General features: G+C 38.2%; 1 protein-coding gene across 2 annotated transcripts in view; it reads right to left on the reverse strand.

Moving 5' to 3' along the window:
* Hao1 (hydroxyacid oxidase (glycolate oxidase) 1) overlaps positions 1–27282 on the reverse strand; it is a 53361-nt gene that overhangs the window by 8858 nt on the left and 17221 nt on the right. For both annotated transcript variants that reach the window (XM_005380860.1, XM_005380859.1), the window contains exons 3-5: positions 20741–20996; positions 12099–12274; positions 1701–1792 (exon numbers count right to left, since the gene is read on the reverse strand). In XM_005380860.1, the coding sequence (XP_005380917.1) occupies positions 1701–1792; positions 12099–12274; positions 20741–20996 (524 nt within the window). The remainder of the gene's footprint in view (positions 1–1700; positions 1793–12098; positions 12275–20740; positions 20997–27282) is intronic.

Raw genomic sequence — 27282 nt, forward strand, 5'->3', positions numbered from 1 at the left:
ATATATATATATATATATATATATATATATAAAATGATCTTGTCCAGAGAAAGGTCATGGTCTAGAAAGTCTATCCACATTATTTAGTAATTTATTAAGACTGTGTTCAGTGATACTCATTTACTTTATCTACATAACATCATTCATAACAATTAGGCTGAGATCTTCTCGGGACTGGGGTTCTGGTTCTGGCTGGCCTTCCTCATATTAAAGGCACCAAATCACCCAATAGATCTCTAATTTTAAAAGGTAAGAAAACTAAGATTCAGAAAGACGTCAACCCCTTCTTGCACTCAGGAGTGGAGAGGTACCCTTTCTACTTCCCTGTCAATAGTAACCTTCAAAACCACTTACAGTATTTCATCTTTGCCTCTTGTCATGCCAAAAATCAATTTACAACACTGCTGCTAACCAAGGCTCTTTCTTCTGAGAAACAACTCATAATATTCACACTACTTCTCAGGACTCTACCAAACCCACCAGACGCTGCAAATAGTAATATGGCTCTCGCACATCCTCTTCTTTTAACCATTTGCACATTTAGGCTTACAACTCTAAAGATAAGGGGTCCATGTGGAGATAGAACAGAGCTGAAAGGTACTTGTAATTCAATTTTCTCAAGTAGAAGATGGCCCAACCCTTGCAAGTAGGCAGCATTCATTTACACATAAAGGAATCAGTTTTAAGACCCCACCTTTAACTCCTCCCACTCATTCTGGATCATAGACTCCTTAAATCCACCCAAAGGTATGTGTCTGTCTTCATGACTTTTGATCCATTTCTCATTCGCCAGTTCTTGATCCTAAAATTTGCCCAGAGCTTCTGTTACTTTCCTTGCCCTTGGGCTCCCTTGGAACTAAATTGTTCTCTGCATAGTTCTAGCTCAGTACCATGGAGGTCAGCTTCGTTGACTCTTTATCTACATCCCAGACTATGATTTGACCAGCACAATGTATATAGTGCCTAAACACCAGAAATGCACATTGGAAAGTCCTGGGTAGCTTCAAAAAATTCCTGGTACCTATGTGTCTCCCCCTCATGCTGATATTCTGAAGCATTGATCTGGAGTGCAGTCTAGGTTTTGTGATTCTTTAAGTTTCCCCTGGTAATTCCAGTGTGTATCAAAGGCCCTTCACAACTCAACCAGAGCAGCCCATCTGAAGCCGACTTGATTCCCCCTCTACTGAGCCACAGGACTCCTTAACCTTTCCCTGTTCCCCACATTCTCCGTGTAGATTCTCAGTGCCCCTTTCCCCCAAATTCCAATCTATCCCTCTTCTGACTTCTTGTCACATTTACAGCCAAGATCTCAAGCTCCACCAAAGCCTTTTCTAGTTCCTTCAATTGTTTACTAGTTTATACTCTCTGGATTCTTATAACTTAATCTTTCTTTTCACACTCCACTTTAAATTATACCTACTGATGTTCTTATGATCTCAAGAATAAGCCCTACCCACAAATGTCTTGCTACTTAACAGGGATTTTGTTGTAAGTTTACAAATAAATGCATTGTGCTAGTTAAAAATTGTTGTACTAGCAAATGTAGGTAATTCTATGCCATTTAAAGTGTGAGATCACACATAGTTCACCTTGAACATTCACACAAAACACATACAGAGCAGAAACAGACACACAGAGAGTCAAAATTGAGATGGAAATGGGAACTCCAAAAGGAAGTTCCAGCACATATAGAGACTCACAGTGGCTGGCACTCCGTCGAGTTGTCGAGCCCCATGATTGGACACCAAGATCCCATCCACACCACGTTTAACTGCCTCCCTGGCATCATCACCTGGAAAGATGGAAACAACCATCCTGTGAAAATTATAACTTAACAAAGGGTTTGTGCTTAGAGGCCTCAGAGTTCTAGTCAAAGAGAGGCTGATCTCTCACACACATACACTTTGTTCACTACTGTTAGTATAAAAATATGTCCCAGGGTTAGATATAGAATATTACTAGTGGCCAAAATATGTTAACGCTTATAATAATTTAATTATGAAATAGCAATATCAATACATAGGAAATTGTCCTGCAGTTAAAATTCATTTTTCTGTGTAAAAATTTGCTCCTGCTAAGTATTTTTAAATTAATAAGATGATAGCAAATTAGAAAAACTGTCCCTCTACAATTTGAATAACATGAAGCAGTATATAAAATGGTATGCACTTTTAATGTAACAGGAAATGAACAGGTCTATTTCAAAAACATTCTTCAATATACACTGTTATAACTTCAATATTTCAAGTTATATTTTTCTAATCAAGCTTCAAAATATATTGATTCTGAAACTTTGCTTTTATAATACATTAATGTTCACTTAAACAAACTTCCAACATATTCTTTAAAATATTTTACATTCTAATTAACTGTTCTTAGCATGTTCCTAGTAATAAAATATTTCAGTAGAATCTTGATAGTGATGCTGGTTCGCATATTTGAAACGCAATATGTAATATTAAGTAAAACAACTGATTCAAAATTGTGGTGAAATCAGTCTTTGAACAATTAAGCATGAAGATATAGAAGACTGTACATATCCATAAATTCAGCAATGGCAATCAAAGCCAGATGCAATTAGGAATAATTCTAAAAGATACACAGAAGAATTCTGTAATTCTGATTGTTGTAAAGTTTAAGGCCAATACATACTTACTCCAACTGTATTTCTGAGAATACTACTAGTGAGCTACTCCCATTTTTAAATAATGATAATAATATTTTTTCTAAAATTGGAGGTACATATAAATGTTAAAGCTATGTTAGACAGGCTGAATGTGTTCTCCAAAATTTATAAGCTAAAGCCCTAACTGCACAGAATGGTGTTTGGAGATGGGAATCTTTGGTGGGTAATTAGGATTGGATGATTCATGAGATTGGGGTCCCCTGAGATATGTGCCTTCATAGGAAGAACACCACAATGAATAACTTCCCTCAGCCCTTGCATAAAAACAAAAGAGATAATATGAGCAACAGAGAGAAGGCAGTCATCTGTAAACCGAGGGGAGAGCCATGGAAACTATCCATGCTGGCACCCTAAATCCAGACCACTATCCTCCAGAACCATAAGAAAATGAATTTCTGTTTTGCAGTCCACCTAGTACACGGTATTTCGTCATGGCAGACTCAGATGCCTGAGGCCCATTACTGTGATTGTTATTATCGTTATTAACTCTATCTTTCAGGAATGCTATGGCAAACTCCAAAAAGCAATGAAATAATATGGAAAGCCATCTGATTTATGAATTGCCAGCATTTACCAACTCTAGATAGTCTCCAATTTCCAGTGGCTTGGCTTATAAATTTTTAAACTTTGCAAGGGTGTGATATCATTCAGTAGAGACCAAGTCAAGTTTTGAATTCTGATCTTTGCTGAGCTAGCAATAAGCAGTGCAACACCATCATATGCCAGCCAAGAGTAGCAGCCCGCAATTCACCGTCAGCCACAGGGTCACAAGGACAAACAACCAACACTCCACAAGATACTACATCAGCCGCACATTTTGGAAACAAGTAGTCAATAAATTTCAAGAGGTATTTAGCACTTTTTTATAAACTAGGTTTTGTGTTAGATGACTTTGCTTAACTGTAGGCTAATAGAAGTGTTCTGAGCCTGTCAGATGGGAGTAGACCCAGCTAGGATATTTATTAAGGCACAATCCCATGTAATTAAAAGAGCAACTGTAATTTGCATATTATTTATTCAACTGTAAGCCTGTGTATTGTTAGGCACTTTGTTATTTACTCCATGTGAGGTATTTTCATTTTATGTCAAATATATAGTGTGTTTGTATGAGATTGTTCTTCACTATCTATTTTACTCCAAGCATTCGTGAATCCTGTGAGATCTCGCTGAGGATTTCTGAGCCACTCATGGGGGGAGAGACTTAGCCTTAAGATTGCAAGGTAAGAGAGGGTAATGGGGTAATGTTATGATAAAAATATGTTATATTCATGTAAAAAAGTCATAAAATTACTTTTTCTCATACCATTGATCGCTTTAGATTTTACATTTTATTGTTATTTTGTGATTGAAACATACATACCTTATTACACAGCATTCTTTTCCTAGGTTCCTAATTTTCTATCTTTCTTTTTTATGCATTGATTCTTCAAACCTTTCAATTCTTCTATCTAACCTGTTCAAATCATTGTGTTATCTCCCCAGAGGCAACTGCATGGAGCCCACTACTTACTTGCCATTCTGCGGCAGTTACTCCCAGGCCTCTTCATCTTACCTTTAACCTATAGGGTTGTTTCTAGTGTCTCTGCTGAATATCTTACACTCTGATGTTTGCCCTCATGTGATTTATATTTTCATTTGTTTGTGGTGCATGCCTTCACAAGTGCCTACAGAAGGATTCATAGGACATAAAGCAGTATCTGAGTATCTTTGCATGTCTGGGTGATGATTACATTCATTGAGTTGGACATTCTCAGCCGAGCAGTCATTCTTCTCAGAAACCTTTGACATTACTCCCTTGTCTTCTAGTACTATTGTGGATTTGAAGACTGCTGCCAGTCTGACATGCATTCTTTTACAATTAAATAGTTCTGTGTACATTTTCTCTATGCGCATTTTATTTTGTTACCACTTCACAAGGAATGTGGTAAGGTGTAATTCATTTCTTCATTCTAATGATTTATGCCACCAAGATTCAGAATTTGCCTATTTTTAATAACTCCTCCTTGATCTTATGTTTCTGCTACATGGTAACTCTCTTGGTGGGATATCAGACATTCTGAAGTGATACTTGGGTCTGTCATCCAGTAGTCACTTTTCATTTGTCTTACTGTTGTCATTGTTTTACATTTTGGAAAATGTCGTTGACTGTAGTTTAACTATTCAATCATTTCATTTGTAACTTTAGAAATGTGATTTTGGGGGCTGGGGATTTAGCTCAGCGGCAAAAGCGCCTGCCTGGCAAGCCCAAGGTCGTGAGTTCAGTTCCCGGTACCGGAGAAAAACAAAAACAAAACAAGAAATGTGATTTTTAATCTTTGAGAACTTTCTTTGTAAAAAAACAATTAGAAATCATATATTTAATTACTAGTTCTTTTTTATACTTTTATTTTCACAGAAAACATCTGATTATAGTGTATTTTCAGATTCATTGATTTTCTTAAAGTTTTTTTTTATTTTATTTCTTCTGCCTTTTATGTCATGTTTTTAAAGACGTATCTTGGTCTTTCCCCCACTTTGGGAAGAAGAATGAGTTTCCCTTTTTTCCCTTTTCTTATTTTACAAAAATAAAATTTCATAACAAAATAATAAGAGAATAACAGTGATCAATATACTGTGTATCATTATCTTCAAAGCAGTAACTCATACTCAAAGTGCAAGACATAAACTAAAATGATTCTTACAAAAGAGAAACTAACAGATAATAATACAAAACTGTCTTCTCCATGGACTAGGATAAACTAGTATTATAAATGAAACAAATTAGCATATATATTAAAATATTTTTGAAACAAGGGAATATGTAATTTGGGGAAATATTTCAAGTTCTCCTTCTTATTTATCTCTCTTCTGCATTCTGTCTCTCTCCCCCGATCTGTGTGTGTGTGTGTGTGTGTATATATATATATATATATATATATATATATACACTTTAGATTTCTTATATAGAAGAAATCATGTTGTTCTGGTGTTTCTGATATTCCTGTGGTGCTAAATTTTCCACGCATATGTAGGGAAGAAAGATTGAGGAGCTGCTATAAGATTTCTGGGCTGTTTTGTAAATCAATTTCCTTCCTGCCAAGTCTTTTCCTGGAGTGGAAATTCTTTCTTCAAGCTCAATGTGGGAAAAAGGAAGAAATGTCAACTAAGAGGCTGTTGGATCATGAGCTTCTCAAGTGTCAGAATGAGGACAGCGTCGTTACATACTGTAAATGCTACCACCCATATGTTGCACTCAGGCATTAATTTGTTTCTGTGGAAAGGGCCGTGCTACCGTCTCCTTGTTGAGAATGCGGAGTTGCCCACAGTTGCATGGAAGGGCTGGGGTTGAGCAGGATTGCAGGATGGTATAACAGCTTCAAAAAACCGTCAGTCAGTCCCTACACTTCCAGCCTCCTCTTCACCTCTCCCACCCTACAGACTACTCACTTGGCTCTGAGCATTTTATTGCATAATTTGCCCCTAATTCCTCTAGGGCATCCGGAGATGCTATTCTGAGGTGCAGTTTTCTTTGCATTTTCTTTCTTTCTTTCTTTTTCTGTCATCATGCTCCCTGACATTTTGTTTCTATTGTAAATTTCTTGAACTTTCTCAACTACTTGTGTTCTTCCTCTTCATTTGCTTTGCTGTCACGGGAGGTGTTGAACTTCAGGTTTGTCCTGAGTTTGGTAAGAGAGCACATATACATTCAGTCCATCATTTGGAACCTGAAGTCCAAAATACACTGTTGTTTAAAACATATTAGAAAATGTTTCTCCAAGAGTATACATAGCTGTCTGGTAGAAATTTTAGTAATGCTATAATGGTGCAGATTTGTGTAGTTCCACACGGTACCCACCTGCAATGTGGCAGTGTGACTAAGAAATTTACTAAGAATTTATTAAGAATTTTATTTTTCTGTACCTTTAAGTAATTTAACTAACTTAACTATCCAAATGCCCTATATCGCCTCTCAGTGCTCAGATTTGCATGACCTTTATCTCCCTAACAAACCAATGTAGTGGGATTTTTTTTTTAACTTCTAGAGATAGACATAAATAACCTTAAGAAACAATGTGATATTATATTCGGAAATTGGTACATTATGTTCTGGATATTAGTTCTGTAAATAACACAAAATATCAAATACAGTTTTAAAGAACCAAAATAAGTGAATTATATTTTATGAACCCCATAAGTGAACATATAGTTCTCCAGTTTATACTCAGTTTTATACAAACTTATTCTAAGTTTGCAATCATGTAACTAGAACCTATGCTTTGGGAAATCAAATATTATCAATAAACAGATCCTATACAGTAGGAAGACATGATTAACTGCAACGGTTAAATCACTGGACACCTGGATTTAAGCCAGAGTAGCTGCTGTCTTGCTGTGTAAGTCGTGTGTTTCTTAATATTCCTGGGTATCACTGTTCTAACCCATCAAAATGAAGACAGCAATCTACATGAGAATGGTTTGTAGATTAAATGAGCTGAATGTTTAGACAATGCCTGACATGTGATGAGCACTCAGACAAATATGAACTATTGTTGTTTTCATCTGATGATGCAAGAAGCATAAAGATAAGCAGGTGGGGAAGTTCTATTTGCTGGATGCTGGATGTGAGTCAACCTGAATCCTGCTGTAACAATGGAGTTTCTTCCATGAGGGTGATTATAAAAAGTCTTTTATTTGAAATAAACACTGCTTACAAAATAACATGAATCAACAGTGGTTGTTACATTACATATAGCTATCCTCAACTACATTGCTCAGTTTGCCAGATGTAAGAATGAAAGATTGCTCAAATCATTAAAAAGAATAAGAAAATAATTCTTTGATAAAACATTAGAGGTAATACAGAGTATCACAAGACAAGATGGTAGGAGATCACCATTGTAATTCCAGTGCATACTGTTACCTTCAGATCAGTTGTTCAGATCACCAGACACAAGCATGCAAAATCGATCAGAACAGAAAAAATTGTGAGCATTAACTGTTCTTTTCAATACACCATCAGACATTAGCAATACAGTTTATCGCAGCTATTCATATATATATTTATATTTTGCCTTCCTTCTTTCTTTTCCTTCTTTCCCTCATCCCAGTCGTTCCTTCCTTTGAGCAATCTTTCCCTTTCCTATCATCTATTGTACACTTTGAGTTTTACCTAGTCTTTTTGGTTCATATACCAAGGAGACAATAGACCCTGTATCACTTTGAATGCTCTTGGTCTGATTTGTTTGTGTTCATGATACTGGTATGCTGCTACTGTTCTATTTTTTGCTTATTTGTTTGTTTCTCATTTACTATCCTCTTTAAAATAAAAAAGAAATTGTTTAAAAGGCTGCTTTCAAAACACTTTGTTATTTTCTATCATTTCAACTGGGTTTCCATGTTCTCCAGGCAGTGCGGAGAATGCTCAGGCAAGTAACAGGATAGTTTGCTCAGAGTATGGAACCCTGACTTGATAAAGAAACCCACAAGTAAGAATATTACATGACCAAAACGAGGCCCTTTTCACTAACTGTTTACAAAGTTTCTCTGGAGTTTTACATTTTATTGGGTTTTTATTGATTTGTTTATTTTGTAACCTGTACAGAAAAACATTTTCCCTGCATGTGATGGTCAAAATGTTCTAACTTAGAAAAATGTTTATAATCTTTGATTTTTTTTACTGTATTCTTTTTTATTTTGAAATGTAGTCTCACTAAATCACTAAATTACCTAGATTAGGTTCAAATTTAGAACATTCCTGCCTCAGCTTCCCAGAGTGTTAGGGTTACAAGTATACACCACTATGTCCAGCTAATATCTTCAGTAATCCGATGTGACATTCCTTATTTGTTAATTTGCCACTTAATATACAGCTTGACTGAGAAACATAATAGTGAATAGGTAATAGCACTGTTTGTTATCTTATTACACTATTTCTATATTTAATCTAAAATACAAATGTGAAATACAAATTCTCAAAATTTAACTTTAAGCCCTTACAGCTTTTGACAGGGGACTCCAACTTGATACTGACTTTCAGTTTAGTAACTAAATCCTAGATACATGGCACAGTTTTTAACATACTCCAGGGATTCTAAGTGAATATTCTATGAGAATATCTTGAATACTATCTATCTATCCATCTATCTGAAAAGAGTTTATAAGAGAATGGTTTCTCAAAAACAAAAAATTATAATGGAAGGAAGACAGAGCCATGTCAAAGAGCAGAGAAAAGGAATTTTGAAAAGCATCATGTCTTTGCTCATAAAAGCCATTTGTTCATTAGTGTGTGTTCTGGTGAAGGCCAAATCCTGTCTGAAGTGTATGTTTGGAACTTGTGTTGATACTCTCCAAGGGCAGAGTTTAACCACAGCAAAAGATTACATCTTGCATTCCAACATGTATTCATTCAAATGCAACTCTAAAACTGGTAGTAAGAGTGAATTGTTTCATCTAGATCTTTCCAGCTGCTCATGATTTCGCATCCCTGCAAACATAACTTGCATATTTCTAGTAAAAAGAAAATGAAAGAAGTGGGTATCTCTCAGTTAACCCCATGTGACTTCTGATGAAGACCTTGAAATGGAGAAAATTAGATTTCCCAAGACTGACCTCCTGCATATCCAGATTGGGCATATGTGTTACTTCATGCAGTTGTTATCATGGAGATGATTTTTGTTTGTTAAATAAGTGAAATAAATAATTACAGAATAATCTGGCAATGTAAACTTTGCATGTATAAATAAATAATTTTCTTTCAAATACTAAATTTCCATTCTCTGTATCTTATATCTTGCATTTTACATTTTTTTCTAATTATTTCAACTCATAGTTTCTGCTGAGGATTTCATCTAAAAAAAAGAAAAAATAGCTGAGCTATTTAGTGTGTGTAAAGTGTGACAATGGGTAGATTAAGCCAGAGGGTCCATATGAGTGAGGAGAAAAGAGAGGTGATCATGGTAATACTTGTGATAATTTGAGATAAGATGATAACAGACTAAAGTTCTAGATGCCAAAGTATTTTTCAGTGTAACACAATAGTAAATCTAATTTAATGGATTTGCATCATATCATAAAGAGTGAAGTTGTAAAAAATTATATATATTGAGAATCCAAAATTGAAAAGTTGGTTAAAAAGAAAATGGATAACACTTATATTTATAAGATTTTGTTCTCTGTTTAACCAGGATTAAATTTGGAGCCTGGAATAAAATTGTATTTTTCCATAGTGTTTTCAAGCCAGTTCTTTTGGGCCAGATCTGTAATTGACTGTATTAATCTTGTAATTCAATGACAGTTTGTCAGTCCCTTCCCTGACATTATTCTAGGTCAGTCCATAATCATCTCATGCTTGGGCAACAACAGTTCCTAAATATCCTTGCCTGACTTCAATTTGTCTACCTCCATCCATTTGGTTCATTGTACAAGGCAAAAATTTTCTAAGATGTTACTCTGATGAAGTGGTTTCTCTGACTGAGACTCTGAAACGGTTCTTGACCACCTTATGTCTGCATTCTCTATTATGGTATTATGGTTTACCTCTAAAATAGCTTCCAAAAGTCTCAGAGGCAGGGCCTAGTTGGAAAGGGCAGGCCACTGAGAGTGTGAATTAGCAGGATGTATTCCTGTCCTCAGTTTCTCCTTTCTCTGTCAGCTTCCTAGCTTCCATGGAGTGAGCAGCTTTCTTGTACCATTCCTTCCACCATGAGGTTTCTGCCTTGGAGCCAGTCTACCAGTGACTGAACCCACTGAAACTGTGAGCCAAATTAACCCTCTCTTCCCACAAATTGTGCATGTGAAGTATTTTATCACAGTGACTAATACACACAGCTTACATGTTGCATAAATTGTTACCAGTATCTGCTTTACTCTGCTACTATTCCATTCTAAAATAGTCTGTTGACCTAGTATCCTGTCAAAACAAAAGCACCACGTTTCATTCTTAAAGGAAGCCTTTCCTTACCCAGGCTTATAATTGTCCATACCCATTTTAAAGTCACTGCCTCATACTGCAAAGAATTCTGTCTCAACATCTATGCTACTTTTTTGTACCAAAAGTGCTTGTTTGTGAGTCTATCTTCTACAAAAATAGGATCTACTTTTGGCCAAGGACCTCAGATTATTAATTGTTTTTTTCCCGGTACCAGGAATCGAACTCATGACCTTGTGCTTGCCAGACAAGCACTGTGCTACTGAGCTAAATCCCCAGCCCCTTATTTTTTTAATTGAGTATAAACTAAGCATAATAAATGTTTAGAGAATGAAAGATTGAGTAAGCGAATGAGAATGAATGAATGGCACAGAACCTTTGGGTAAATGTCCTTTAGTCCCTACAATGGAGTATGTCACAGGAAGTAGCATTAATTTATGAGTGACAACAGTAGTGCAAAGGTTATATAAACTAGGATATATTCACTGAAGTATGAAAGCCACAGAAAATGTAAATCAGGACCATGATGATAGGAAACAGTATAACAATGTTTTTTGTGGAAGTTAAGATAGATCTGTTTTATTACCCCATTACTGAAGAGGTGCATTGGCCCCACATTTTCTGAGCTTGATTTTTGCATCCACAAGATTAAATATTCAAAATAGGTGCCATCCTTAAAGTTTTATGCATGGAAACCATGTGACTTACACATGTTGAAGCAAAATCTATGAAGAATATTTGAGTCTATATTATTAAATCCTGGGAAAAATTAATAAATTCTTCCCAGAATCACATACTCAAACATTCTAGTTTTTTAAAGTGCTTTCATTATTATCTCTTTAACTATACTTAAAAATGTTTCCAAAGGCAAAGAAAATCACTTTTGTGGGCAAACATATTTGTAATTCAAAGTTATGATGATCACTGTTACTCCCTGTGGAATCTGAACAAAGGTGAATGCTAGAGTAACAGCCAATGTCTCAATATCTATGACCTGACAATTGTGGATTCTACTGTCCTAGTCCAACATTCTCCACAGAGAGATGGTATAGATTTTATCACATTCAAAAATGACTCCTGGTACTTGGAGGTAGCACAAGAAAAAGAGGAAAGTTTTTTAAAACAGGTCTGACTATTGAAACAATATCCCTGGGATTTCTTTGGTCTGAAAGTAATTATGGAAGCCTTTGGATAAAGTAATGAACTCATAATGTTCTACCAAGATTTGCCAACTTCCATGACTAACAGCTCCCAAATAAGACAATGATATCCCCACGCTTTGAAAAAGATAATGTTTTACTGAGTAAGAGTTCACTCTGTTTCAAAATCTTACCTAAGGAGGGAGAGATACTTGTTTGCTAACAACAAAAAGAGAGGATGGAAGTCAGAATGTCTCTTTTGATTTCTGTGATAATTTTTCCTGATTTATTCCCCTCAAAAATATCATGACCCTATCCATAAGGGACCATAAAATCAGGATGGGCTGGTAGATACAAATGAACACACCTCTCAAAATGCCCTTGGCCACAAGGGGCAGTGACGTCAGTCCCCTCAGCCATGTGATGTCCTCCCAGCTAATAGATGGGTCTATAGCTTTTGCCACATACTCAGCAAGTCCACTGTTGTCACCAAAATTTTCCTTAGGAGAAAATGCTAAATCATTGCTTTCGAAATTTTTCATCCTGAAATAACAAGATACATAAAATGAGAAAATTCCCCAAGTCAAAGACATCTGCACAGCAATTGATTCAATGAATAACAGATAAGTGACCCTTCTCAAATCAACTGACTCATCTCATTTCAATGACATACGCGTGTGTTGGATGCATATTTTCCATATTTTCATGTAGGACTCTAGGCTAAGTGTGACAATCCTGTGCTGTTAATTGGTCACCTAAAGTTTACTTCAAACACACGTGTTTCTACAAACAAATCAATTTCAAGGAAAAATACATAGCCCTGTTCAAATATTTCCTGTTTAAGCTGGTTAGTGAATATAGACAATAGACTAGATGCTATTTTCACCCAGTAGTATAAGTTAATCATAGTGAAAAACACCTGTATGGTGATTTATAATTCACAAAAGGCTTTTTGTACCCATACTGTCATATTTTCAGAAGGCTTTTAGGTAGTAAAGTTGATTCTCCATGGTTTCTACTTTACATAGAAAATAAACCTGGAAGTGTAGAATGAGATGCCCCAAGAATAAAATTAGTAAGTGACAGAAGTTGGATGTCAACCTGGGTCTCTTGATTGGACTCCTAATTATATTCTCTTTGCTTATGTTGCATTTGTGGACAGAAATCACTACTCTGCTGTTCAAGCAGCCCACCAGGATCATACTTCAGCCCCAGTAGTAAATTAGAGGGACAAAGCTTAAGGAAAAGACATTTCATAAAGAAAACAGGGGAGAAAGGAGAAAATAGCTACCCTGATAAGAAAGAATCAGGGCAGTGGGCTCCAGAAAGATGGAGGACACATGGGCCCTTTGTCCTCCACTGTTTTTGTAGCAGGGGAGGTGACTTGTTCCCCTCTACCTAAAATTTGCCATACACGGCTTGGCTTCCTCCAGACATCTTTGCCTAACCTCATTTCTTCTGGGGATCTGTGGGCAACTTCTTTCTGTCTTTTTGGTTACTTCTCCCTTACCTACCTTTTAAGGCCTTACCTACCTTTTAAGGCCTTACCTTTGGGCTGGATGGCTACGTGGCAAAGGAATGTCTTATTTATGGCTAGCTTAGAGTTAGTAAGGAGGTATGTGGATATCTATTGTACTGTATAATGACTCTAGAGTGAATAGTATAGTGACTCCAGAATGAATACACACACACATGTGCATAGGTGTGAGGACATACACACTGCCTTAAAGTTAGTCAGCCCCACCTTTGTTTCCCCTATATTTTATTGGAGGTGGGGGCAGCTTATCATTTGTACACCTGGCTTTTTCTTTTTCTTTTTTTTTTTTTTTTTTTTTTTTTTTTGGTCTTTTTGAGAGAGGGTCTTGTTATGCAGTTCAGGCTGGCCTTAAACTCACTTTGTAGCCCAGGCTGGCCTTGAACTCACAATGATCCGCCTGCCTCAGCCTCCCGAGTGCTGGGATTATAGGCATGCGCCACCACGCCCAGCTACACCTGGCTTTTTCTCTGTGTCCTGCCTGTCAGCTCCTTCTCTGGGCTCTTGGTGCAGTTCCTAAGGTCATTCAGTTCCTTTCTTTACCTGTTTTTTTTTTTTTTTTCTTACTTCCCAGGGGAATCTTTCTCATAGTTTATTTTTAACTCCTTCTAGTCAGGGTTAGCTAAAAGACCTGTGAAAGCCCCGATTTTATTTTCTTGTCTACAGACACTTGTGCCTACATTTAGACGAGTTGAATCCTGGCTATTGCACAGGAAAAACTTCCAATGCCCTCCTAGTGGAGATTGGAACTGCAATAAAATGTGTTATCGGCCTCCCCATCTGCTGTCCCTGGAGGCCCTTTTACCTGCCCTGCTGTGATGGAGTGGTGGGCACGGGGATTAGAGAATGTCTCTCAGCAGATGAGCTGTCAGTCTCGCCCTCCATCCTTCCTCCATTTACCTGTTCCCTCGGAAGCTGTCTGCCTGCTGACTCAGTCTTTCCTGATTTTCTAGATAACTTTGACAAGGGCGTGTGCTTTCCAGTTATCAACACCTTCATTTCTTTGCCTGTTTCCTTTTTTCTCCTGGGCCTAAAGGACACCCCGCCCCACCACCGTCCAGCCAGAAGATTACAAGGCTCAGTGATGTAGAGCTATCAGTATGCCAGCTACCCGTCCCCAGGTTGACTGACTCTGAGATGGAGCTCAGATTGACTCACAGAATTTCCCAGCAGGAATAAGCTGCAGTTGCTCACAATTGTGGCACTTTGTTCACTGCCTTCCCTTCCTAGCTCCACTTCCCCACTCCTCTAACAATATTCCCTTCACCTTCCCAGTGAGCTACTCGCACTTAAACCACTGACTCACAGTCTGCTTCTTGGGAACCCAAACTGTGACACATCAGCTCTGTGGGGCTGCCTCTGCGTCTTGGTTGAGCTGATTTGGTGTGGAGTTTGTCTAACTCATCTCTAAGACTGCTGCTGTCTCACCCTGAGCATGCAGTCCTTTCTCTTGGCCTAATATCCTCAGAGCCTGATGAGATTTGGACAGTTCCTCAAACGAGGGATTAAGCCTTTTCTGCCCCTAGTTCTGACCACTAGGTGGATGCACAATTTTCTGGACACACAACGGACCGCCCCTGTGGCTTCGCTCCCCACCACCGTCAAATCCTGTTGCAAACTTCATTCCCTGAAAGACTACTTTTAAGTGATAAGAATGACCTGAATACCTCCTTGTTCTTCTGCAAATTATAAATTACCCCCAGGCCAATCTGCTTTTTGGGTAAAAGTAAAGCTGTATATCAATCTCTGGTTTAGTCCTAGCTCATTAGCTCCCTCCACCAGCTCTGCCACACAGAGCCACTATAAAAACTTTCATATAAAGCTATGAGTGTCCAGGCACATTATCTTTAAGCTACTTCTTAAACAGTCCTTTAATAGAAACTATATTGGATGCTCTTTTATTTCAATGTATTTTGGCTGAAGTAGCTACAGTAGAAGAGTGACTTTCATTATCAAAAGGATATGAACATTCAATCCCATATAGCTCAATTAAAACCACTGTCAAAATTCTACCAACAGGGACTGAATAATTTGTCATAGAGTTTCATGAATTTAGATGACTAGTAAATGTCACTGAAAATTTCAATTTAAGAGTCATACAAATGCCCATCTATTTTTTGAGCTTTGGTATGGACTTTAGCTGAAATTCCTGGACATCTTTTTTTAATCAAAGCACTTACAGTTGTACATTTTATCAGAGTCCTTGGTATTCTGTGGTCACCCAAACTTGATTGAATTAAGCCTTGAGATCAACAAACACGTTTATTTTATGGACACCTATTTCATTTCTTTGAAATATTAAATTCCAAATTTTTAAATAACGCTGTTAATGAGAAAAAAAATCCAATTTGTCTACCACATAGCAAGACCTGGAGTAAAAAAAGAAAAACATCTGAGTGTGTATATACTCTGCGTGGTGCCCCACCCCCATCCCAAACAAGCGGCCGAGTTTCAGGAGAGGTGGGTGAAAGGATGAAATGGGTAGGAAAAAACAGAAACATGGATAAAATTATATAAATAACTGTTGTTATTCTTGGATGGTGAAATGCAGATCAACACTTGAATGAATGTTGCCTTACAGAAATTTCAGTGCACAATGAAGCCTTGTTGTTACTCTAAAACTTTGTTCAAAGCCAGAAGCCAAGAAAAAGTTTTCAGATATCTTGACAGAGACCCACAATGGAGTGTTTTACCAATGGCTCCAAACGCAATCATTATGAATGCTATTTTTATTCAGAATATATATAGATATATATGCTGCTTCTGATAAGGCATTACATTTCAAAAGGAAAAAACATTGTATTTCTTAGGGCTTAGTTTTTCCAATCTTGATCCATTTAATGATATGAAAGGAAAAGATAGGATTTCATCCTCGTAAGATACTCATCTTGAGTGGCCCTGAACAACCACCTTTTAATCTAATATAGGAATAGTTTTAATTTTTGTTATATTAGCATCATAGCAGTAGTAAAAAAAATTAAAGAACATTAAATAATATTAAATAACCAGTAACACAAATAATAATGTTACTGAGTGATACATAATATATGTATTATTTATTATAAATATTGGCTCTTTGACATTAAAGATAAAGTCACATTTCTATATGTGGAAAACAAAACAAAAAAAGTAGAACTTACACTGTCATCAAAGTAGGAAGACAGAGCTTGAGGGAGAAATTCCCAACCTGTACAGGATGGGCGCATGAGCCACCAGTCTTTTAATTCTGTGGTTAGGAAAACATTGATGTTTAGGACTCGGCCTGGATGATTTCTGCCTCAATGTGACCAAGCAATTGGAAGACAAGCACAGGACATACACTTTGAGCTTGATGCCTTCTTAGTTATAATATATTGGGGAAATCTCTCTTGTTGCAGTGCATTTTTATTTTTTGACCCAACAGTTACTTTTTGAGTACCTACTATGTGCCAATGTTTTAGTTATCTAGTAAAAGGCAGAAGTTTTATACGATCTGAAGAGAAACCAGAGTATTGTTTTAGCTATCTAGGATACAACAGTAAATAAGACAACCAAAAGTCCTACCCGTGATAAACTCAATCAATAGGTAAAGTACAGAGCATGTTGGAATATAAGCGGTATGCAAAATAAAGAGAGCCGTGGGGTAGAATAAGAGGGAGGTGAGCTGGCAGGGACTCAACTAGAAATTTTGAAAGATGGTAATCAGGGCTGACCTCACTGAGAAGCTACTTTGAGAAGAAGACTTGTAGTGATACATATTTATTTTTTAACTGTTGCTGTAACAAATGGTTACAATGCCACAGATCTACTATTTTGCAGTTCTGAAGATCAGAAGTCTGAAACAGGTCTTCCTTGGTGGAATTCATGGTGTCGCCTGTGCACTATTTGTTCTGTTGGAGGGAAGGAAGGACACAGCCCTTCATGTTTCCCAGCTTTCCAGGTCGCCTGCTTTCCCCACCCTGCTCCTGGCCTTGTCCCTCCAACTTCTGATTTTACCATCTCCTCTCCTATCTTGACCCCAAGACTCATGCATCCCTCTTATAAAGATCTTTCTTTGTCTTCTATTTCTTTGCTGAAAGAAACTGTCAGTGAGTCCTTGATTGATCAATATTGCATGTCTCTATCTGTTTTCATGAGAAACCACTTTGAAAATATCAGTATGTAATACCACAAGCACTGTTAATTTCCTACCACTTTGTCTGTAACTCTGTTTTGTCTGTACTGTTCTTTTGCTATTTTGTAAAAGGTTGTCTGTCTGTTAATGTTTTCCTCCTTTTATTTTTAAAATTAAAAAAAATCTTTCTTTTCAATATATTAAGATGCCTAGGACAAAACAAGATCATTTCCACATTCCATGATTGTTAATTATCACATTTGCAAAGTCCATTTGGCCACATAATGGGTCAGGTTCATGGGACTAGGACGTGGACAACTTCAGCCCCCCACACTCATCAGTGAGATTATTGACCTAACCATGCTTTACCGTGATCTTAGTAATCAAAAGTGACTTCTCTTCTCTTTACACTGCTTTGGCTCTGCCCTGTGAAGCCCAATCTTAACCAAGAATAGAATACTTTGAAAGCAAGCGGACCCTTCCCCAAAGCCTCCACAAGCATCACTGCAGAGAACTAGCTTCATTCCTCATTCCTAGCTGCTTCCAGAGCACAGAACTCTCCTCACAGGGCCCTCAGTTTCAGGAACCTCCGTATGATATACATGCATACATGTGTTTCGAGTAGAGACCAAGCGGAGATTACCCAATGCGTGAACTCTCTCTGCTCCCAGATGCCAACAGTGGGGGCCCTCCCCCTACCCAGGCAGAGGAAGTAGCAAGGGCTGGAAGGAGCCGCTGCTTTACCGACTCATTCTCCTCTGGATTTCCTGCCTCTGTCGCCTGCCAAACCTCACTTCTGAAAAGCCAGGCTTCACCTTCTATGAGTCAGGTCAGTCGCGGACAGAAACTGATTTCATATCAGGCTGTGACAGATGGGCTCTTGGGGTGTGTGTGACCTCCAGCGGAAGCCTGGAAGTCCCATTAGTGAGCTGCCTTCAGGAGTCGAATATGAGCCAGTAAGGAGCTGACCTGAAGGTACTGGCTTTCCCTGAAGTCCATCAGGACAAACAGGGCCAGTGGGCATGACAGGGGCCAGGGTGCACCAGCTGCAGGGTGTTTCCCATGTTCCCCGTAACCTGGATGTGTTGCTCATTATTTGATCATCTTCAGACCAGACATGTGCCAGGCTGGGGAGCTACGGCCACTCCTGTGCACACCGGCAGCTGAAAGGGGTCTTTGTTTCTTGGTCCTTCACGTCATCTGGGCAGAAGCCCAGGAGCAGAGGAAAGGGAGAAAGCAAATCAGGCTTCCCGCTCCTCAGCGAGCAGCCCAGTGCTGAGGGAGTGGGAGCACCAGCCAACATAAAGGATTCTGTCATCTCATACACCTAATCAGGTACATGTGCAAAACGAGCTTCACTACCCAAGCAAGAGAGTGTTTCTTAAGCTGCAAACAACAAACAAGACCAAAACACTAGCAAACAAAAAACCCTGCCCTATCATTTATTATTGCTGCATTTAGTGGAGGAAGAGGACAAGAAGTGGGAAATTGTTTATCAAATGACCAGATGGAAATAATGAGGAATGTTTCCTGTCAGAAGCCAAGACAGTGGGAAACTTAAAAAAAAAAAAAAAGAAAGAAAGAAATTAGGTAGTCAAAATACAGAGATAATCTAAGTACAGGTTACATATTAAGGAAATTTGAGGTCATCTGCCTACTGATTAACTTGGCGAGGTAGAGGATTTTGTCAGGGGCTTTCCTTTTTGTTTGTTTCCTTTAAAGTTGGGGTGTTTGGGTAACGCTGTATTTGAGCTATGTAGAACAGTTTATTGGCAACTCTGCCAGGGAAAATAGTTTTTCTTTCTGTCATTGGCTCACGTAGGTGCTACATACAGAGATAATATCCTAACTCTGTACAGAAGAATCGATATTGCACTGCTAATTTACACATGGCTCAACAACAAGAGTCTATGCATAATAGTTTATACTCACATAGATGTTTACAGAGGTGAATGACAGTTATGTGGCTCTTATGCAAAACTATAGTTATGACTTACAGGGTGAAAGAGTTGCACCCTACTCTGATAATAATACATACAAAAAGCCCTAGATTTCAACAGTCTTTTTGTCCTTATGCAAAACATTGGTTTGATCTTTTAATCTTTTAGTTTTGGACTCTTTTTAGAAGGCTGAGCAGAGTAGGCTAGTCCTACTTGTTCTAAATATAATTACAATGTATTCAGACTGAGCAATGCACCCTGTGGTATGAGATCTGGGCTCCCAGGAAGGCATCTCTTGTTATCTCACATACTCTAATGGTTTCTGGGAATTCATCACCAAGATACCCTCCACTGAGAGTTTGATCTGCATTCAGATAGTGACAGCTCTCAGGACTATCACACATCATGACATACACTGTCATGAGACACCCAAAAGTTGATTTTGGTGGGAAATTTAAGGAGGAAAAGACAGTGGGTTAAAGAGGCAAATAGATTAGGGAAGTTAGACTCTTTCTCAGTAAGCTCCATGGAGTTGATTCTAGTCCTTAAATACTGCAAAGAAAGGGACAATGATTCAAAGTTAGTGGAAAGACTGAGTAATCTGACAAAAACATTGTAGTTCAATTTTAGATTATTTGATACCGTATTTTCACTAACAAGTAAGAGAATGAATAAATCCACAATCCCTGAATCATGATTCATGGATGAAGTTCTTGAAAGAGGAATATTGCCAAATGAAATAGAAGATAAGGATCAAAACCGTGGCTTTTGAGTTGGGTGTGGTGGCACACCTATAATCCTAGTATTCAGGAGGCTGAGGCAGGGGGATTGTCACCAGTTCAAGGTCAGCACAAACTACATAGGGAGACCTTATTTCAGATAACAAAACAAATCAAAATAAAACCAAAAACAGTTGTGACTTCTTTCGCCTCTACTCTTTTCTCTTTCGTCAATGTTTCTAGTCCTCGTTCTCCCTAATAGAATTAAAAATAAAATCTACAGGTGGTTTTTTTATTTCAACAAACCAAAGAAAGGGTATCAGGATAATAATAACAACCTACTGCCTAGGCTAACTTACACATCATCCATCTCTCTGATATTTCACACTTTCAGAAGTCCTAATGTATTTTGGTACAGACTTTATTAGATTTTCGCAAGCACATAATGATTCCTTTTTCTGATTTTTATGTCAAGTATGTGATACCCACTACAGAAGTGTTATTCTCTAGTGATTATGTGGCTATTTAGCAACAAGACTATCTCTAGAACCCAGAGCCAATCAATCCTAGACACAATTCTTTGGAACCACACTGTGAGGCTAATGTTTTTGTGGTAAACTAATTTCCCAAGGGCACCCATTTAGGAACTAGAGAAAGCCTTTGGCTTGTGAAACACCAAAGAGTATCAGCAGTCCAGGTAAGGCTCTGCATGATCATGATTACCTGAGCTGTGGTGGCAGTTTAAACCTGTTACGCACATCATCAAAGCGGGTGCCCAAGTAAGGAGTGTCTACAGTCAGAAATATGGCCTTGTAACCCATCTTCTCAGCTCGCTTCACTAGCTGTTTGGTGACCTCACGGTCCTTGTAGATGTACAGCTGCAGCCAGCGAAGGGCATCAGGACGAGCCTCTGCGACTTCTTCAATTGAGGAGGTGGCCCAGGAGCTCAGCATCATGCCAGTGCCCAGAGTCTGACAAGCTGAGAAAGAAAGAAAAGCATCAAGACAGGTCTCGTACAGCTCCCCTTCCCAAGCCTTCCAGTTGTTGTTCAAGGGCTAAAGATCTCGGTAAGGCCAACTTGGCAATATAAAGTCAAATCTTTAAAAAGTTGGAAACATGTATTCCTTTTTACACTGTGTGTGTCTTGTTCCTGAAAAATGAGTAGATATACAAAGAGGTGTTCTATACAAGGGCAGAAACATTGAGAACATGTCCAGCCTCAGGGAACTGAGTAAACTGTAGTTCACATATTAAATGAAATGCACACAACTGTGAAAACTGTGAATGTGATGATTAATTTTATACATCAGCTTAGCTAGGCCATGGTGCCCAGGTATTTGGTCAATACACCTGAGTATTACTGTGAAGGTATTTCTTGAGAAGTTTTGCATTTCAATTAGTAGACTTTGAATAAAACAGACTACCCACAATAATGTAGATGGGCCTGCTCTAAGCGATGGAAGACCAAAATAAAACAGAACAAAACAAAAAACAGAACAACTTCTCCCAAGCAAGAGGAAGAGGGAATTTTGTCAGTAAACTGCCTTTAGACTTGAATTGCAACATCAGCTTTTCACCAGTGTTCCAGCTGGCTGTCTACCTGCAAAATTTTGGGTTTATCAACTTCCACAGTTGTGCCAGGGAGGGCTTTACTGCTGTGATCAAAATGTCTCAGGAAAGCAACTTATAGGAGGGAAGATTTCTTTTGGCTCATGGTTTCAAGGGTTTCAGTCCATGGTTGACCAGCTCCATTGATTTGCATCTAGTGAGAAGATAAAGCCCCTAAGGTCACCTCCCCATGACCCACTCCCTTCAGCTAGGCCTCCCTTGAAATTTCCGTGGCCTCCCAACAATGCCATCAAATTACAATCTCTTTTGTGGATTAATCCAATGATGAAGTTAGAGCCCTCACGATCTAGTCACCTTCCAAAAGCCCCACCTCTGAATATACAAGACTTTGAGGAACATTTTAGATTGAAAAATATGATAGTCATGTGAGCCAATTCTTAAAATACATTTCTATCTACCTGTAGATAGAGCATGATAGATTAAAACATAATATGGATATTGCCATGGATATGTATCTATCCTATATTGACAACAGGAGATCCTATTGCTTCTGTTTCTATGGAAAACTTTGCCTGTTACAATTATAAAAGAATATCTAAAGCTATACTAATACGTTTAGATACATAGATATGCTAAGGAAAAAAAGTTTGCTAAACATGTATAACAAATTCCACATTTCTACAAATTACAATTATCGGTAGGTGAACCCAAACAAACTGTGGAGGATGGGCAGAAGAAGTGTGATTCTGTTTTATTTTCTTTGCCTTTTTAATATTTAAATTTCACTTATAAAGTTTTTCCTCTAAGAGCTATGGTAGGTGTTGGGGTGCACACCTATCATCGTAGGAGTCAGGAAGCCAAGACAGGGTGACTGAAAGTTGAAGCCCAGCCTGGGAAACTTAGTGACTTGGTGAGACCATGTCTCAAAATAAGAAATTTTAGAAAGGGATTGGGATGTAGCTCAGTATGAAGGCCCTAATTCAATCCCCAGTACTGAAAACAAACCAAAACAAGGGATTCTTTTTCAGTAATATGTATTCTATCACTTATGTTACTTTTTAAATTTTTCTAAAATGTTTATGGTATATATCTTAAATAGAGCCACACCCTTTTGAGCAAGGTAGCAAGGAACAAGCAAATAAATGAAAAAATTAAAGTCACATAACCAATACCTTAAAAGACTTAAAAGAACATGAGGGATAGTTTTCCCTCCAAAATTGAAGTCAGCTTAGTGGCAGAGAAACTCATACAATGTTTGCATGCTGTGTGGAGAATGTTGATAAATAAACTATAAATATCTATGACTCAGTCTCCCTCAGTGTCCACTATGTATCAAAAGAGAGTAAATGTAGTTGTCCAAGTGACTGTCGTGGGATGATATTGAGAACCAAGCAAAGCTTTTTGGGTAGCTTCAATGAGATACTTAGAAACCTTCTGTGCTTCTCAAACTTTGTCAACAGCCAGTTCCCGTAGAGGATTTACAAAATCAGGTTTCTGGGTCCCACCTCAGTTTCTGATTCCTGAGGCACAAGATGAGGCCCAAGAATCTCCCTTTCTAACCAATCTCCAGGCACAGTTGGTGCTGCCAGTGCTAGACCACATTTCAACCTTTAATACTTAACAGTAAAAGTTAAGCTTAGGCAGGAATAAGATAGACTTGGTTTTTGAAAAATGTTTCCTTTGCCATGACTTTGAAGTGCTTGCATCCCTGTTCTCAGGTCCCTGGCCACATACAAAAGATGGGAGCTGAAGATCATCATGTCTGTGTGTCACTAATTTGTTTCCCCCAGGCATTGCTTTGAAAGTTTCTATCATAGGATCTCATGACTTGCAAAATATTGTCCCCCAAAAACCACATTTTACTAAGTAATAACACATATGAACATCTGGATCATTGTCTGATTTTCATTAAGATTTGGAAATATGGAAATAACACCCGGGGATACTGATTGCTTGTGTCAGAATCTTCTAACCATCAGTTTACCACAATGAAATTATGTCCTGGAGAGGATGTGACATAACTAAGGCCATGCAGATTTGGGCAGTAAAGTGGGACAAAGCACAGCATGTCTGACTTTTCCTTCAGGGCAATGATCTTTCTAGAAGTCCCAGATGTTCAAAACACTGTTTGGTATCAAGCACAGACAAAAGTAATTCCTCAGTATTTCACAGCCATGACATTCTAAAGAGTAGATCTGTCAGGTGCCCAAGGGATGCTAACATACCTCAGCTCTGGAATGGTATGGAATTTTGGAATCCAGTGCCAAGATCCACCACATACTGGGAGACCAAGGTGATCACACACAGAAAGTCCCAGCAAGGATGACCACTGAGATATTAGACCATCATTCTACAGTTAATACAGACGTATCACTGAGGCTTAGCAGCAGCTCTGCCACTAAAAACATCAAAATCTGCAAAAAGATTTCCTTGGCTTCATGCAAAATATCTACAGTCCTTACACATAGATCATCAAAATACCTTGAGACAGTGCACAAATAATGCCTACATCACCCAAACCAAATCACATTCACAAAGTGTCAGCCTTCACAAGAGTTTCACCCAAACCACTCATGTGTGTACATCCAGAGAGAAGGCAGGACAGTGTATACCATCTATTTCTTATGGCTCCCTGTTCTGATACAAATGGATCCAGAAGTTTTCATTCTCCTATGCTTGTTTTTCAACAATTGAATCCTAAGTGGCTGAAATTTGGGGTCAGTGTCCCCAAAATTCTAAGCTACCATTGTTTCCAGCTGTGGGCACTCTGTAAATTGGTGGTTTAATGGATTTATTCCGAGAGCATCTTCTGGATGCAGGGAGCATATCAAGGCCTATGCTGACATATCATCTGTTGAGGCTAAATTATTACTCCCAAAAGAAAACAGAAAACTTTAGAAGGCTTCATGCTTCCTGGAGAAAACTATTACTGTTCACTGTGGATTCTACCTACTTGTGATTATCTACTGTAAAAAAGGGAAATTATTGATGAACTGTAACATTATTTCAATAAAATTTGGTACTATAATGAGTTCAGGGAGGCTGGGATTTTGCCATTCAAAGAGACAATTAAAAAGTTGCCTCCTTAACTAAGGATAAATTTCAGATTAGATTGATGGTTAATCTTGATTGTCAGCTTTACTAGCATAGGAGATGCCAAGAAGATCAGTAAAGCACAGTCTGGGTGTGTCTGTGGAGGTAGTTCCAAAGATGACTGGCATGGAGGCCAGCAAAAAGTGTGTGTGTGGAGGGAGAGATCCATCCTAATTAGGGGTGGCACCATCCTATAAGCTTGCAACCCAAATAGAATGAGAAGGGAAAGAGGAGAAAGTCAGCCTGCATGTGAAAAGCTTCACTTTTCTTTTGCTACTGTGAGAGCCTGGGAACTTCAGACTCCAGCTTCTTCAGTCTTTCCATGTGAACTCACACTGTAGACTCCAGAGAGCTTCCCTGCCTTGGGTTGGTGTTGAAACTTTGATCCTTGCTGTAAAGCTTCCAGCATTTTAGACTGAGCAACTATTGGATCTTCACACTCATTAAGGTACAGTTGACCAGTGTGGACTATTCGGCTTCTGATCCTGTAAATCTTTTTAATAAATGCTTTTGCATAATTACATATTTTTTTCTATCAATTACGTTACTCTAAAGAATTCTAACAAATGCAAGTTGATACCCAATTAATTTTGCTAGTTAAAATAAAATAACTATGGTTCTGGAGTAAACATGCCCCTCCCCAGGTTGCTTCAATACAGCATCAATCCCTTCCCTCCCCAAGGAATCCTTGGACCTTCCACGGCTCATCAATTTACACATGAATGCCTGGCAGACCTCCGAGCAACCAATGCCGTGAACCAATGCCATGAACAGTCTAAAACCAAGAGCTAAAACTCTAGCCATGAGCATCACCACTAGCTGGTGAAAGTCCTTTGCTGTACTGATTATTAAGTCTTTCAAACATCATCTTAGCCTAAGAGAGAAAGTGTCTAATTGACATTGCTCTTAAGGGATACAGGTTTAACCTTTATTGTTTTATTAATATTCCCATCACCAGACTTTGTTAAAAAGTTCCAATTAGAACTATCCTAGCCTCGTGCTTGACAGTACATATGTGTTTAGTCCATTTAGTCTCCCTATTCATTTTACATGTCCCTTTGTGTGTATGAAATTCTGGCCTCCTGCTCTCAAAAGCAAGAACAGTCAGATTTCATTATAGAAACAGCAGGTATCAGCTTCCATTTCTATTCCCAAATTGTAGCTACTTCTCAGAGTAACAGAAGATTCCAACTGTGCTACTTTTTCACAGCTCCTGGCAAATGGACCTCACAGCTAATAACTATTAGTTCACAGCTAATTACTAGTATTGCTCTTACTATAAAGGCAAAGCCTTGCTCCTGCTCATAATGAACATTGCTAATGCTGTTCCAAACCTAAAAATCTTGACTTTTGTAGTAGTCAGCACAACATAGAGAAAACATACACAGGAGCCTAAAATACCAAGTAAACATTAGCCCATGTGACATCCCAGGTCTCAGTTTTCTAACTTTTAAACCTTTTTTTTAAAATCACCCCTAAAATATATCTTCAAGATTTGGCACCTAACCTAAAGATGCTTTAAGACTGATTCAGACTTTCTTAATATATTTGGTATTTCTTTCTCTTCTTTGTTTAGAGGTATACTAATACATTATGCATTGCTATAAGGAAAATGCATAGGAGATATACATGCGATCCCTACTACAGGAAGGTTGCAGGCACTAAAGCATTAAAGATGTATAACTGACACCTCAGAATATGTTGGGATTGGGGCAGAGGACTCAGAGTACCGTCCCAGTCTTGCCATTCACAAGGCACATTCTATCTGCAAAATGGCTAGTGGCGTCACCACCTGCCCACCTCACAGTACTGCCAGATAGTCCACTAAGCCGGGCTTTGTGAAGCCTTGATCGGTAAACCATGAAGCCAAACACCTGTACAGGGTTTTGTAAGAAAATGACCAACACGACTTACAAAAAGAAATCCAAAGTAGTGTTTAGGTTTCCATAATTTCTCCTCAAAGACCTGAGTTTCTTAACATTATTCACTTGTTTTTTCCAGTCAGCTTTCCTTTGCCGTGATTTTCTTCTGTGTTTCAAGGTAATTGTTTTTATGTATTTTAATTGGCAAATAATAATTGTGTATACTTAAGAGGCATACTGTGATTGACTGCTGATGTTTACAACAGCTCATATCAGTGAGGAATGCGGCCGCCTCTGACGTTGATACAAAGCCTACACGCCAGTGTATACTGATTTAAATTGATGGGAACAGGTCAATAGTTTTGTAAAACAACATGAACTGTCAGTATCCTCCCTTTGACTGAGAAATGCAGTTGTGCTTCTAGAGTTTGACAGGGTTTCTTTATGTATCAAGCGTAATGAAAACTTTTCTTCCTGAGCCAACTAATCTGCATCTGAAGGAGCAATAATAGGAAATCATTTATATTCTCAAGTTTTAGGGTCCTGAACACTAAACCTGTCCATTCCAAATCTACAACTAAAAATTATGCTAAACACATGTCTGTCTGACAGTCATCCAGGGTCTGCTTCCTCCTCCTCATTTCATGCAGTCATCCTGAAATCGGTCATTCTAAGGTTCTCAGAAAACCTTAGAGGGTCTTCAGAAAATAATGAGACCCATGCTTCATGCTTGAAGTTTGA

This window comes from Chinchilla lanigera, unplaced genomic scaffold (genome assembly GCF_000276665.1).
Source record: "Chinchilla lanigera isolate Chin_1 unplaced genomic scaffold, ChiLan1.0 scaffold00014, whole genome shotgun sequence".
Lineage (NCBI taxonomy): Eukaryota > Metazoa > Chordata > Mammalia > Rodentia > Chinchillidae > Chinchilla > Chinchilla lanigera.